This window comes from Vanellus vanellus (genome assembly GCF_965231255.1).
Source record: "Vanellus vanellus genome assembly, chromosome: 23".
In the NCBI taxonomy this organism is placed as follows: Eukaryota; Metazoa; Chordata; class Aves; order Charadriiformes; family Charadriidae; genus Vanellus; species Vanellus vanellus.
Genome location: NC_138928.1, coordinates 3,730,575 through 3,742,926, shown reverse-complemented (window position 1 = coordinate 3,742,926; position 12,352 = coordinate 3,730,575). Strand labels below are relative to the sequence as shown.

Genomic DNA, 12,352 nt, shown 5'->3' with positions numbered 1-12,352 from the left:
TGGGAGGCAAGAAGCAGAAGAGAGAACGGTCAGGCAGTGCCGGCAGTCACCCACGGAGGTGGCCGTGGCCCGGAGGAGCTGCCTGCCCAGCCCCGAGCCCTGCCTGCGGGCAGGCAGCATCCTCCAGCGTCCCCACAGGAGCCACCCCCTGCCCGACGCCGAGCCCTCCCGAGAGCCCCCGTGGGACTGTAGCTCTGTGGCACCCATCAAGGGAGACACGTGGGCCGCCGCTGCTCCAGCTCCACGTGCGCAGCCAGATGAAAAATCTGTGGTGAAATGGAGTCGTTTCACACGTCCCGGCCGCCCACCGGAGCCCTCGCTCTCCTTCCCGGCCGCTCTGGTCCCCGTGCCCAGCGCCAGCCGTCCTCATCCCCTTCGCCCTCCTCCAGCCTCTGCTGCCTCCCGCTCCCCAGCAGCTCCCTGTCCCTCTCCCCACCCCTCCCGCCGTCCATCCATCCACCTGGACGCGCAACATCGCTTTAATTGCTCCCCCCTGCCTGTTTACTCCCCGGAGTGTGGAGAAGGGTGAAATATTCACTGTGGCACCAGGAGAGATTTTGAGCCCGGCGGAGGCGATGGGATCTGACACCCGCTCTCTTCCCGTCACCTTCCCTTTCCCCCGCGACCCCTCAAGCTCGGGGCTCGGCCGCATCCCCGTGTGCTGCCGGTTCCCCGCCAGCCAACCCCCTCCCCGGGCGGGCGCCGGAGCCGGGCGAGGAAGGAGTTAAAAGGCAGGAGCCAGAGCGGAGTTTGCTGCAAGTTTGGAGCAGCTCGGATGCTTTCGCGCTGTCGTGGTGCTCATTAGAGCTGACAGGTCTCCCCTCGTGATGCAGACGCTCTCCGCCGGCACAGCGGGAGCTCCGCGCTGAAAACTTTATAATTGGTAGCTCCGGTGGCAGGTTCTCCTCTCTGCACACGCAGCTTGCTGCTCGCCCTTCAGCTCCCCCCCCCCCCCCTCCTCTTCTTTTCCCTCCCCTCTTTAAGCCCCAGTAATTGCTTTCAACCTCTCGCTTTAGCGAGGGCTGGGGAGCGGGATGCGATCGCTCCGGCAGCTCTGCAGCCTCCCCACCCCGGGAAGGTGTTGCTGCGTGTGCCCCCCACACCCTGCAGCCCCCGTTAGTATGGCTCCCAAGGCTGCCACACATCACAGCCCCCTGCCCTCCGGGGCCGGCGTCCCCCGCGATGACACCCACTGCCACGCACAGCGATGGGCACAAACGGCTCCTGCTGGCACCCAGGCACCGTCACGCCATGGGGGTCTCGGTGAGCAGAGACCCCTGCCCTCTCCCGCCTTCCTCCTTGACCACTTTCAAGTCCCAAGATGAAAACACTCCATTTTCTCCCATCCCCCCCCCCCCCCCCCCCCCCCATCCCTTCTCTATTAACCGAATTACGCACGGCACGTCGGGGAGCCGGAGATGCTGGGAAAGGCACTATTTAAAGAACTGGCTTTCCAAAAATAGCAACCCAAAGTTGGGCTCCAAAGACCACGCTCAGCCACTGAAATAAGCGACCTGATTTCTAAAGAGCCTGGCAGCCCCGTGGCTCTCGCTGCGGCGGCACGGCTGGGCACGAGGGTTGGGGCACAGCTCACGTCCCGCCTGTGGGCACGCACCCCCCCGGGCAGCACGTGCCTTCCAGGGCTGTGGCGTCCCCTTGTACCCACAGGGACACTCTGGGCAGGAGAGACGGCTTGTCCCTTCCTCCAGCCCCAGCATAATCACGCAGGGATGCTGGTAGCAGAGGGGGAACCAGTTTGAGGGTCCTCCAGGTCTTGATACCCATTAGGATATGGCCCAGCCAGGGGCATCACCTCTATTAGGGAAGGATGCTTAAAATGAGTCCCCTGTGGCACTGGGGTGGCGAATTATCTTGCTAGTGGTCCTCAACCTCGCTTCCCCTCTCCTACAGAGAGCAGCCAAGACAGAGGGCACAGACCGAGGAAGAAGACGGCTTTTTAAACACGCGTCCTTCGAGGCTGGGGCGGTACCCACCTGTATTTCCAGCTGCTGTACCACTTGCATCTGGACTCGACACTGGGCCGTGCTTCGGTCATCAAGTGCATGTTCTGTATTGAGGTGTCTGGGGAGAAGAACACGGGGGTTGACGCCTGGACGTGCCCGAAATGTGGCCCCTCTGCCAAGGCCACACCTGGGATACGCCTGGACCTGCAAACTGCACCGCAGCAACGCTCGGAGACGCCCGTGAGGTGCTGCCCGTGCCGGGGATGCTCCGGCGCCGCTGCCCAAAGCCTGACGAGCAGAAGGGAAACTGAGGCACGAAGGCGGCCAAGCAAACTGGGCTGTGCCTCCTCCCCAACCCCAGGCCGGAGGGCGGCCGTAGACCACCAGCCCTGCCCACGGCAGCCCCGCCGTGTTTCGGAGCAGCCGCTGGTTGGATGGAAAATCCTTGAGAAGGGCTGCGGGCGGGAGGCGCCGGGGAGGACCTGAGGAGCAGGTTTCCAGGACAAAGGCGGCATTATGGAAGTTTACTTACACCCTCTAAGGAAACCCCCGAAGGCAAAAGGTGACATTTCCAGGCTGCTCCTCATCCTACCGCTTTTGTGCCTTGTGTTTATAAGGCACTTTATGTTTATAAAGCACAAGGACCTTTGGTCCTCACCGCCCTCCCTCCTTCTCGGGGAGGGAAAGGGCTCCCAGCAGAGGCGAGCAGCCGGTGACGGGGATGCCACTTGCTGCAGAGCCTGGGACATCCCGGCACGGCCTTGTGGGGGTCCTCACCCCCTGACCCAGCAAAGCAGCAGCCTGGGGACGCTCCCAGCCCTACAGAAGTCGCATGGCCAGGCCATGTCCTTGCTGCGGTGGGTGCAAACCCAGGGGGGTCCTCACTGGAGGAGTGGGACAGGTCGGAGGGGGAATGCTGTGCAGCAGGGCAAACTGTACCAGGGCCACCCCGGGAACACCCCGAAAGGTGGCATCCGACACTGGGAAACACACAGGCATCCCAGGGCCGTGGGTCAATGCTCTCCAGGACCAAGACTGAGATATTTCTGCTGAGACATCCCAGGAGAAGGTGCCTCAGGAGTATCTACCCTCAGCCCGGATGTGGAAGCCGGCGGGAGTCTCACCCGGCTGTTTGCGAGAGACTTCCAGCCCCAGCTTGCGAAAACAAGTTAGGTAACTGGGACCAGCTGCCAAGCCGTATGTGAGCAAACCCTGCCGGTGTCTCAGCCCCGCTCCGCAGCGCTGCGGCTGCACTGAAGGCACGGCCGTTTCTCCCGGGAAAAAGCTACCGAATCGTAGGCTGCACTGAACAGGAACAGAGACGTCTCCCACCGCCCCTCACGGGCTTCTGTACAGCACTGCTCAAAGCGTGTGCTGCCCCTGTGCGCCCCAGCGCCGCCGCTTTCTGAGCTGCTCCGTGGAGATGATGCTCAGAGGAGGCTCGAAGCCGGTGCCCGGACTCCGAGCAAGGTCCACGCTGCAGCTGGGCTCAGCCTTCGGGCACGGGAAGTTTTTCATCTGCTGTCCCACACCCCGACACGCGCTCGCGTGGGCAGAGAGGGGACAGAAAGACTTCGCCGGTGCTGTCGGGGAGGTCGCTCCTGCAAGCACAAGGTGTGCTCGGGGGGGGACAGGCAGGTGGGACGCGGGGACCCTCCAGCCCCGGCTGGCACCGCAGGGCTCTCCTGGCAGCGCCACCCGTGCCCGGCCATCCCCTGCCAACCCCAGCTCCGGCTTCCAAACCGGAGCTTGCTCATCTGCCCTGTGCCATGTAAACACGCCTGGAGAGGCGGGAGGAGATGCCTTATCTGGGTTCACCCTGTGAGTCAGAGGAAGGAGAACGCAGGAGCCTGACTCATTCACTCACGCCGTCGCCACCAGGCAACGCTCCCCCGGCCTCCCCAGGCTGCCTTCGCACCTCCTCATCCTCCCCTGCAAGGCCCCTGCCCGGCTCCCTCCCTGGGAACAAGGAGGCCGGTGCGGTCCAAGGGATGCTCCCACCGGAGCCGGCCCTGAGCGCATGGCAGCAGATGGGATCAGTTTGTAAAAACCCAAAATCTCGCCGATGGAGAGCGAAGTGCGCCGGTGCGTCTCGGCCGCCGCACCGAGCAGACAGCCGGAGAGGCAGGGGGGGAAGGAGCAAGCAAGCCCGTCAGTTCCTTCTGATGTCTTTGCTAAAAATCCCGGCTACAAAGAGATCTAATTGCAAATGAACTAATTAAGTAAACCTCTGACGAAGCGTGAAAACAATTTGTTTGACCCTGACGCTAGCAGAGGGCTCTTCGACAGCGGAGTTAATCAGTCAGCGCCGGAGCCCACAAGCGGTGTCAGCGGGCTGCCGCGCCGCCATCTGCTTCCTCCCCTCCTCTCGCCCCCCAGGAGGGGAGCTGCAAACTCCCCTCGCCGGCTGCCTGCTCCTGCCCGCTCCTGCCTGCTGCACTGGGCCTCTTTTCCTCTAGCAGCGATCTCTGGTGTTTTCTCCTTCAGCACGGGCTGCCCTCCCTTGTCTGGGCAGACAGATTTTGGGACATCCAGACGCATTTCCAGGGTCTCCCCCTCCGCCAGCCCCATGCTGGCCCGGCCCAAGAGCGTGGGCTCTCCCCTCCCGCGGGAAAACCTCCCCCAAAAAGGGGAGCACTTACTTGACAAACTGTCCCAAGTCCTCACAGAGGGTTTCGCAGCCAGGCCACTTGCATTCTCCGTGGCCGTAGAGCGGGTGGGAGCTGGGGGTCTCTTCGTGGGAAGAGCTGCAGAAGATGGGAAGGGACTGTCAGACGGGGCAGCCGTGCACGGGGTCAGCCCTCGGGGACCCACGGGAGAGCCCACAGCCACGGCTCCCTGCCCTCCATGGGCACACGGGCGCAGCGAAACAGCGATAGGACTTGTTTAGGGAGCGGGGAGAAGCCCCCCAGCCCTCCCAACCCTGTTGCCAGCCCCACGGGTGACAGATCCCGTCCCTTCCACCCCTCCAGGGGTAAAAAAACCCAAGTGCCAGGGTCTGACTCGGCTCTACCTGTCCCTTCTCGGCGTGTGCATGGTGCTCTGTCCATTGGGCAGAGGGTGATGGGAAATGGGAGGCGAGACCTTGGCGGCCGAAAACGAGGTAGAGTTGGAGGTGTTGGTGGTGAGGTCGAGACCTTCTTGCTTAATGCTGTCCTCAACGGGCTGGGCGGCTGTGACCTCCTTCCAGAGCTGCTGGAGGTCCGAGGGGCACACAGCTACGGCGCGGGGAGAAAAGCGCCCGCCGTCAGCGGGGGGAGAAGGAGCAGCACCCACTGGCACCCATGGACCACGCTGGGTCGGGACCCCCCCAGCTCCCTCCCTGTCTGGCCAGTACAGCTCGGCTCCCCGAAGCTCAGGCAGCCCAGAACTGGGAAATCATCACCCGAAACAGGGCACAGCCCTCTGTGCCGGCAGCTGAGGAGGAGAGGCTGCGCGGTCCCATCGGGGAGCCCAAACCAAACCACCCGCAGCGCCTGGGGAGCCCCGGGGGGGAGGAGACCCCGGTTCCCCGCACCCTGGCATCCCCATGCGAGAGGAAGCTGGGGGCCCAATCCTGCCCACAACCCAGCTCAAACTCTCCCAGGCCGCTCCGGCCGTTGACGCAACCAAGCCCCCAAACTTTACCTTGGGCATATTAGGAAAAGCAACCCCCCAGCCCCCTCCCCAGCCCTCCCTCGCCCGGAGCAGGAAAAAGCTGCAGCCACAGCTCCCCGCCCCCCCCCCCCCATCCCCCTCCAATGCACCCCCCCAACGCCAGGCAAGGGGTCCTTACCCTGGGGCAGGGTCTGGAGGGGCACGGTGCCCTGTCCCGGCGGGAGGCTCACCAGCCCCTGGCGCTGCAGGTTTAACAGGTGCTGCTGCTGGAGCTGCTGCATCTGCAGGAGCTGCTGCTGGAAGGCCAGCTGCTTGTTCCCTAACGGCTGCCGGGAGACAAAAGGGAGAAATCAAAGCGCGTTATTTCCAGCCTCGCAGCAGAAGCCTCGCTCGGGAGGCAGGGGCACAGCGGCGGCGCCGAGGGGATGCTCGCGGCAGCGGCGCCGCGGCCATGCGGTGCCTCCGTCCTGCTGCCCGGCCGCTGTGCCCGAGCCCGGCGGAGGCTTTGATCTACGGGAAGAGGAGGGGAAGAAAAGGAAAGGGGAAGGGAAAAAAAAAATAAAGCACTGGAAAGCCAGGGAGCGAGCAGAGGCTGGGGGCTCGCTCAGAGCAGAGACCCAGCTCTGCTTGCGAGATGGGCAAACCCGCACGCCCCAGCTGCGGCGTCCCACGGGGGCGAGGTCCCACGGGCACCGAGCATCCCCCAGCACCCAAAGGCATCCTAAGACCACCCAGATGCATAACAGCATCCTTTAAGCAGGGAAACGGCCCCTATTTGCCAAAAATGACCATTACGAGCCCCTTCTTGGGGGGGGGGGAAGCAGAAAACAACTGTCTGCAGGGGAGCGGGCGCCCAGCGCTCCCGGCTCCCCGGCACCAGCACCGGTGCCCCCACCCCGGCCACGAGCATCCCCCCCGAGGTGGGTGACTCTCCCACCCGTCCCCAGGAGCCGGCCACACTCTGACCGGCGTAGCTGGCCCTAAACTAGTTAGGCAGGATGCGTCCCTGGGGAGGCACTAAGAAATCCATGAGAATTAACTGAAGGGGAGAGAATTCAATTAGGGATGGGGACAGGCAGCTGCTAATCCGAGCCGGCCACGAGAGGGGAGCTGCCCCGGGCCTGCCCGGCCTCATTAGCGGGGCGGGCGTCTCCGTAACCCCTTGAACCCCTCTGTTTGCCCAGACGTTGTTTGCAGGTTGCGAGGAGCCGGGCTGGCAGGCAGCGGGAGCTGCTTGTGCCGCACCAACCGGCCCCGGCAGCAGCCCCGGCCCCTCCACGGCACCTCCGTTATCCTCAGTAAGAAAAGCACCGGGGCCCCTCTGGGCACAGCAAGCCCCCGCCTCGGCGAGGCACACCGGCCAAGCCCCCGACCCGCTGCGCTCGTGAGCGGGGACACTTCGCAGCCCCATTCCTTGGCCAAAAAAAGAAGTATTTTCACGTCCGTGTTCTTACTGATGAGCGCGAGAGCTTTGCAATAGGAAATGTACTTCGTTTATAACCTTCTGGCTGGGTCTGGGCATCGCTGGGATTCAGGTCCCCGGTGCTCCCAGGGGAGCAGGGACCCGGCACGGCCCCACCACGCTCTCTCGACGATCCCCGGGGCGGCATCTCGCTCTCAGCTCAACAGGGAACAGCTGAGAGACTCTCCGCAGCAAAGCCTGTTCGCGGCTTAGTTTGGAATCCGTACGTGCCGCAGTACCCGCAGCAGCACCCCGGGCCCCGCGGGACGCGGGCTGTCCCCTGCAGGTGCTGCTGACGCTCGGCCGCGGCTTTGTGAGACAGAGGGTGAGGATGGGCTCCAGGCACGGCCCTGCGAAATCCCCACCGTCTGCAACGCAACACTCAATTGTGAGCCCTGGCTGGGCACAAAAAGGCTTTAAATCTGGTTTCTCAGCCTCAGAGGGACGTATGGACTTGTCTCTGTCCTGTCCACCTCTTGGCCACAGCAGAATTGTCCCCCCAGAGTCAGGTCCGGATCCTCTCTGGCTTTGCCTCACTCCTGCACCTCTGACACTTGAAGATAAAGGCACAAATCAACCCAATTTCTGCTCAGCGAAGAGAAATCCCCACGCTCACCCTCACTCCTGAGCAAGGCACTGAGCCAGGAGGGCTTCAGGCCACGGGACCGGAGCAGCCAGTGGCCCTGTAGGACCACGATGGAGGGGAAAAAGCAGGATGTGAGCCCGAGCCTTAACAGAGGCAGTGCTGTCCCCCACGGTGTCCCTGTCCCCTGCCAGGGGAAGCTCTGCTACCACATAGGATGGACACGCATGTCCTCGCCTTGGTTAGAAACAGGAACTGGGATGGGATGGGATGGGATGGGACGGGATGGGCTTCTCCTCTTCCCAGCTTCGCCACCGCCCTCCCCGGGGGCCCCGGGGCAAGCCCGGGCTCCACCTGAACACAGCCTCATTCACTGCACTTCCAGGCTGCGGAGCAGGAGGAAATTGGGAGCGGATGAAGTCATGATGATCCCCGGGGCACATCGCCTGCGCCTCGTAGCCCGGCTGGGCTCTCCTGACCCGGCGTCCCCGGAGCCGTGGCCAGCAGAGCCAGACCCCCCCGAGCCCCCCGGGGACTGGGCAGCCCTGACCCATCTGCGGTCCTGGCAGGAACGATGCTGTCCACGTTGAACCAGACCTTCACGTGCTTCAAATCCACCTGCGCATCCTTCCAGTGTCACCAGACCACGAACACAGGGACCAGCCCCAGGAATACGAGTCCTGGTCCCTGGCGGATGCACAACTGCCCCGGCTAAGTTCATACAAGGACCGCTTCTCTCCGGAGAAGCCAATCTGCCGGTCCCTAGAGAGCAACCGCTACACGGCACAGCCAACAAACTGCACGGGGACAAAACCACCGAGAGCGATGGGCGAAGAGGTGTTACCCACATGTGGACCTACCCGACGGCACCCGGGGGGCTCCGAGTCGAGAGTCTGCTCTGGAGAAGGGCAGCGAGAGCCCGAATTTCAGCCCCAGTTTTATCGAAAATCTCTCTCCCCGACCATCACCCCGTGAACCTCACTCGGCTCCTCTCCCCTCGGCAAGCCCCAGCCCAGCGAACGCCGGCTGAGTCCCTCCCGGAGGGGACTCTCCGGTGCCAGCCAGAGGAGCTGGCTCCATGTTAGGGCCAGATCCTGCATTTGGCCCCCGTGACCCCCTCCCCCAGTCCCGTCTCCTGTCCCGGCGCGGGGGCTCGGGGTCCGGCGCTTCGCCTGCGCTCGGCGTACATTAGACGCAGATGACTGGGTGCAGCTACCGGGGTAAGAGCCGCCGTCACTTTGATTTATGAGCACATCAGGAGGAGTTTCGGCGTGACACACGGGACTGACAGGAGCAGTTCATTAAGCTGACACTGAGGTTAGGCGGCAGGCAGAGCCCCCCCCCGCCGCCCCCCCTCCCCTGCACCGCTGGACTTGGAAGAGGGACAACATTCCCCCCCTCCCAGCAGCTTTGGGGGCACACAGAGACCCTCTGGCCTCAGCCCCGGGGGATATTGGGGTCTCTGCACCCGGGCACTGAGCTTGGAGAGGCAAAGTGCCCGGGGAAAAGAGCGGGACGACAAACACCGGCTTTGCTGCCGCTTGGCATGAGGGCGAGGGGCTGCCCGGAGCCATCCCAACCCTGATCGCAGCTCCTTCCCCCCCCCCAGCCTGTGCCCACGATGCTGGTGGGGTCTGGTGCTTCGCCTGTACACCCTAACGCAGGAAAAGGCTCCGGGATGGGCTGGGATACGCTGCAGCTCAGCCCCATCCCGGCGGGATGCATGGGTCAGCTGCCTCGCTCGGCCCCTTCCTCGCACCCCCCGGCCGCGGCACAGCCCCTCGCAGACACCGAGCACCCCCCGCATCCTCTGGGACAGGACGCTGCCGACAGCCGCTTCCGACACGTTTCCATCCTCCGCGCTCCCTCTTTTCCTGCTCTCTCCCCTTCCCCGCACCCGCCGGGGGACCTTTCGCCCGCGCCGCTCCTGCTGGGGAGATCTGAGCTGCTCCTCCACGAGATGCTGGTACCCGCTCCCGGCACGGCGGCGGTGGCACAAAGCCGTTCCCCACCTGCTGATCCCCCTCCGCGCTCGCAGACGAGCCGCCGACATACAATTACAGCCAGGCAAGTCCTTGAAATCAAGCGGAGGGAAAGCAGAAGGCGCTCGGTTTACAAACCTTGCAGCGGGGCCGTAATTAAATACCGCCGTGGATTTCCATGAAGGAGCCCGTGCCGGCCAAGAGCGGCTCTGCGGCGGCATCCCAGACACGCCGGCTATTCCCCGTGCCGTCGGGGGGAAACAACGGCATCGCCGTTCCCAGCGGGCAAGCCCTGCTGCCCAACGCAGGCTTTATTAATAGCAGCTGCCTAAATTCATGGGGTGAAGCCGACCCCACAAAGCCTGGCCGGGGGTTCTGGGGAGGGGAAACACTGTGACACCCCCATCGCAGGGAATCCCCCGCTGTTTTTCCCGGCCGTGGGTTGACGATGCTGCCAAGGAGCTGGACGCGCAGCCCCTTTAGCAGCATCTGCTGCCTCTTCCCCCCCGCCGGCCACTCAGACTTTCTTAGCGGATAAATTTCTCGTCTCCTCTGTACCATTTAATTAAAAGTTAACATGCGCTTTTTAAACCAGGAGCCCGCTAAGCAAGCCCTTTGTTAGAGCTTAATTATATCCTCGTTCGTTGCTGCAATATAACATCGCCACAGCCAAGAGGAAAGTCCTTGAGGAAGCTCAGATTTATGCCTCCCCTGTTCCTGGAGCACGAGCAGCTACTCCAGCTCCTGGAGATGGCTCCGATAAAGCCTGACCCCGCGCAGGCTGCGTAAATACGCCAACATCCCGCAACGAAAGCCCGGGACAAAGTCTATCGAAGGCTCGAGTGGGTGCCGGTCCGCCCCCGAGCCGCTCGAGCCACCCTGTTCTCCCGACACTGGCGTGTGCTTTGCCGTCGAGCCCCCGCTGGGGTCACCCCAGCGCTCAGTCTGGGCTAAAAACGCTTTCTGCCTCAAAAGACAGCTGAATTTCGAAGTGCCGAGAACGGATGAGTGGAAATCAGGGTGCCGGATTTTGGGAGGGGCGATTGCAATGCACAGCCCCGGCATCCCATTCCCCTGCTTGCCACCGATGCTCGGCCGGGGACAGGGACCGCGCGGCTCAGCACCACCTCCCTCCGCGCCGGGAGCCCAAGGAAGGATGCCCGATACAGAGGGCAGTGACGACAGACGCACAGCGGTGCAAAATGTCCCCCAGGGGGTACCGTGCGCACCAATCTGGGAAGAGAGAGGGGCAAAAATATATAAAGAAAAGGAAGGGAGCGGTGCCGTCTGCCCACTGCCAGTTGGGATTGACCCCCAGCCTCTGTGCCACCGGCACATCCCCAAAACTGAGCATCGCCGACACAGCCACAACACCTCGGAGTGGGTTAATGTGGGAAAAGACAGTAAAAACACTCGGGTAAAGGGAGTTACACAAGACTGATGCCATCGCATGCACATAAACGCTTCTCCACCGGGCAGCCACCTCCCCAGCAAAGGACCCACCGCTGCCAACCCGGTGATGGGGGGCTGACAGCATCCCCCGCCGGAGCATCTCCTGCTGGAAAAGCCCTTTGCCGGCATCGCCGCTATTTCACGCAGCGCTTGGGTTTTTACGGAACCGCCCTTCCTGGCAGGAAAAGCCCTGGTTTGGGTCCCCACCTGGGTTGGCCCTACTTGCCCGGGTGCCACCGTGCCGGCTCAACTGGCACCGCGCTGCCCGACCCGACCCACGCCGAGAGCCTGCAGGACCACTGCACTGGGCAATGGCTGAGCCAAACCCCCTCTGCCCCCCACCACGAGGAGGATTGGGGGACACTTCGCTCCCTCCTGGGGTGCAGTGACCTGCCCCGACTGCCAACCCACACCCGCTGACTCCACCGCTCCCCACACCCGCCCCATAGTTTCTACACGCGCCCACAAGGACGCGGCGCTGAGAACGGCGCAGCTCGGCGCACGTGCCAGATCGCAGATAAGGAGGTGGAACAACTCCCAGCACCCAGACCGGCCGCCCCAGCACCCCCTGGGAGAAGGATGCCCTCGTGTCCTCATCCCCGCCGGCTCCCCACCGGCTGCCCTGGGTGCTGGGATTCACACACACCCCTTGTTTTGCACCGGTCCCCCTTTTATTTGGAGCCAAATCTGATGGCCCAGAACCCATCTGCATGAGCTCACCTCTTTGGGTTGCTGCTTTCCGGCTTGCTGCTGTGTCAATAGCTGCAGGTGAAGCTGCTCCTGTTGCTTCTTGTAGTACTCCTGCAACTGGGAGGGACGGAGGGGGGGGAACAGCTCGCGTTAGCAGCAGAAACACCCAGTTCGCGTCTCCCTGCCCAGCACTACCCCGTGCCCAGCACCGGGCTATGCCACCGCCACGCCAGCTCCTGCCACCCTGCCGTCAGCGCTCTCGGCTGCAGGTTAAGGGGAAAAGCCCCCGCCGAAGGAGTCACGGCTGCAGAAGGAGCCTTGGGCACAGGCTCCGAAGGGCTCTGGATCCCCACAGCCAGTAAAAACCCCCAACCACCACCAACGCCCCGACCTGCCGCTGGTTTTGATGCTGGACGTTGCCCTGGCCTTCTGCCACCGGCTGGTCCGGCAGCCTCTGCCTTGCGGGGCCCCAGGAAGGACGGTCACAACATCCCCCACCCCCCTTCCCGGCTCAGTAATTCCCGTGCATCCCGGGGATTTTACAGCTGTCCTGGAGGGGGGCAGTTGTTCGATGGAGGGATGTGAAACACCAGGAGGGGGATGACCCCGTGGAGAGAAGTGG

General features: G+C 63.4%; 2 protein-coding genes across 2 annotated transcripts in view; one reads left to right on the top strand and one right to left on the bottom strand.

Moving 5' to 3' along the window:
- Window positions 1–12,352, top strand: part of OARD1 (O-acyl-ADP-ribose deacylase 1) — a 357,380-nt gene that overhangs the window by 113,695 nt on the left and 231,333 nt on the right. The window lies entirely within an intron of this gene.
- The window catches only part of FOXP4 (forkhead box P4), a 64,589-nt gene that overhangs the window by 7,074 nt on the left and 45,163 nt on the right, over window positions 1–12,352 (bottom strand). The window contains exons 5-9 of the mRNA XM_082494553.1: window positions 11,761–11,847; window positions 5,740–5,887; window positions 4,978–5,182; window positions 4,607–4,711; window positions 1,995–2,082 (exon numbers count right to left, since the gene is read on the bottom strand). Coding sequence (XP_082350679.1) covers window positions 1,995–2,082; window positions 4,607–4,711; window positions 4,978–5,182; window positions 5,740–5,887; window positions 11,761–11,847 — 633 coding nt within the window. The remainder of the gene's footprint in view (window positions 1–1,994; window positions 2,083–4,606; window positions 4,712–4,977; window positions 5,183–5,739; window positions 5,888–11,760; window positions 11,848–12,352) is intronic.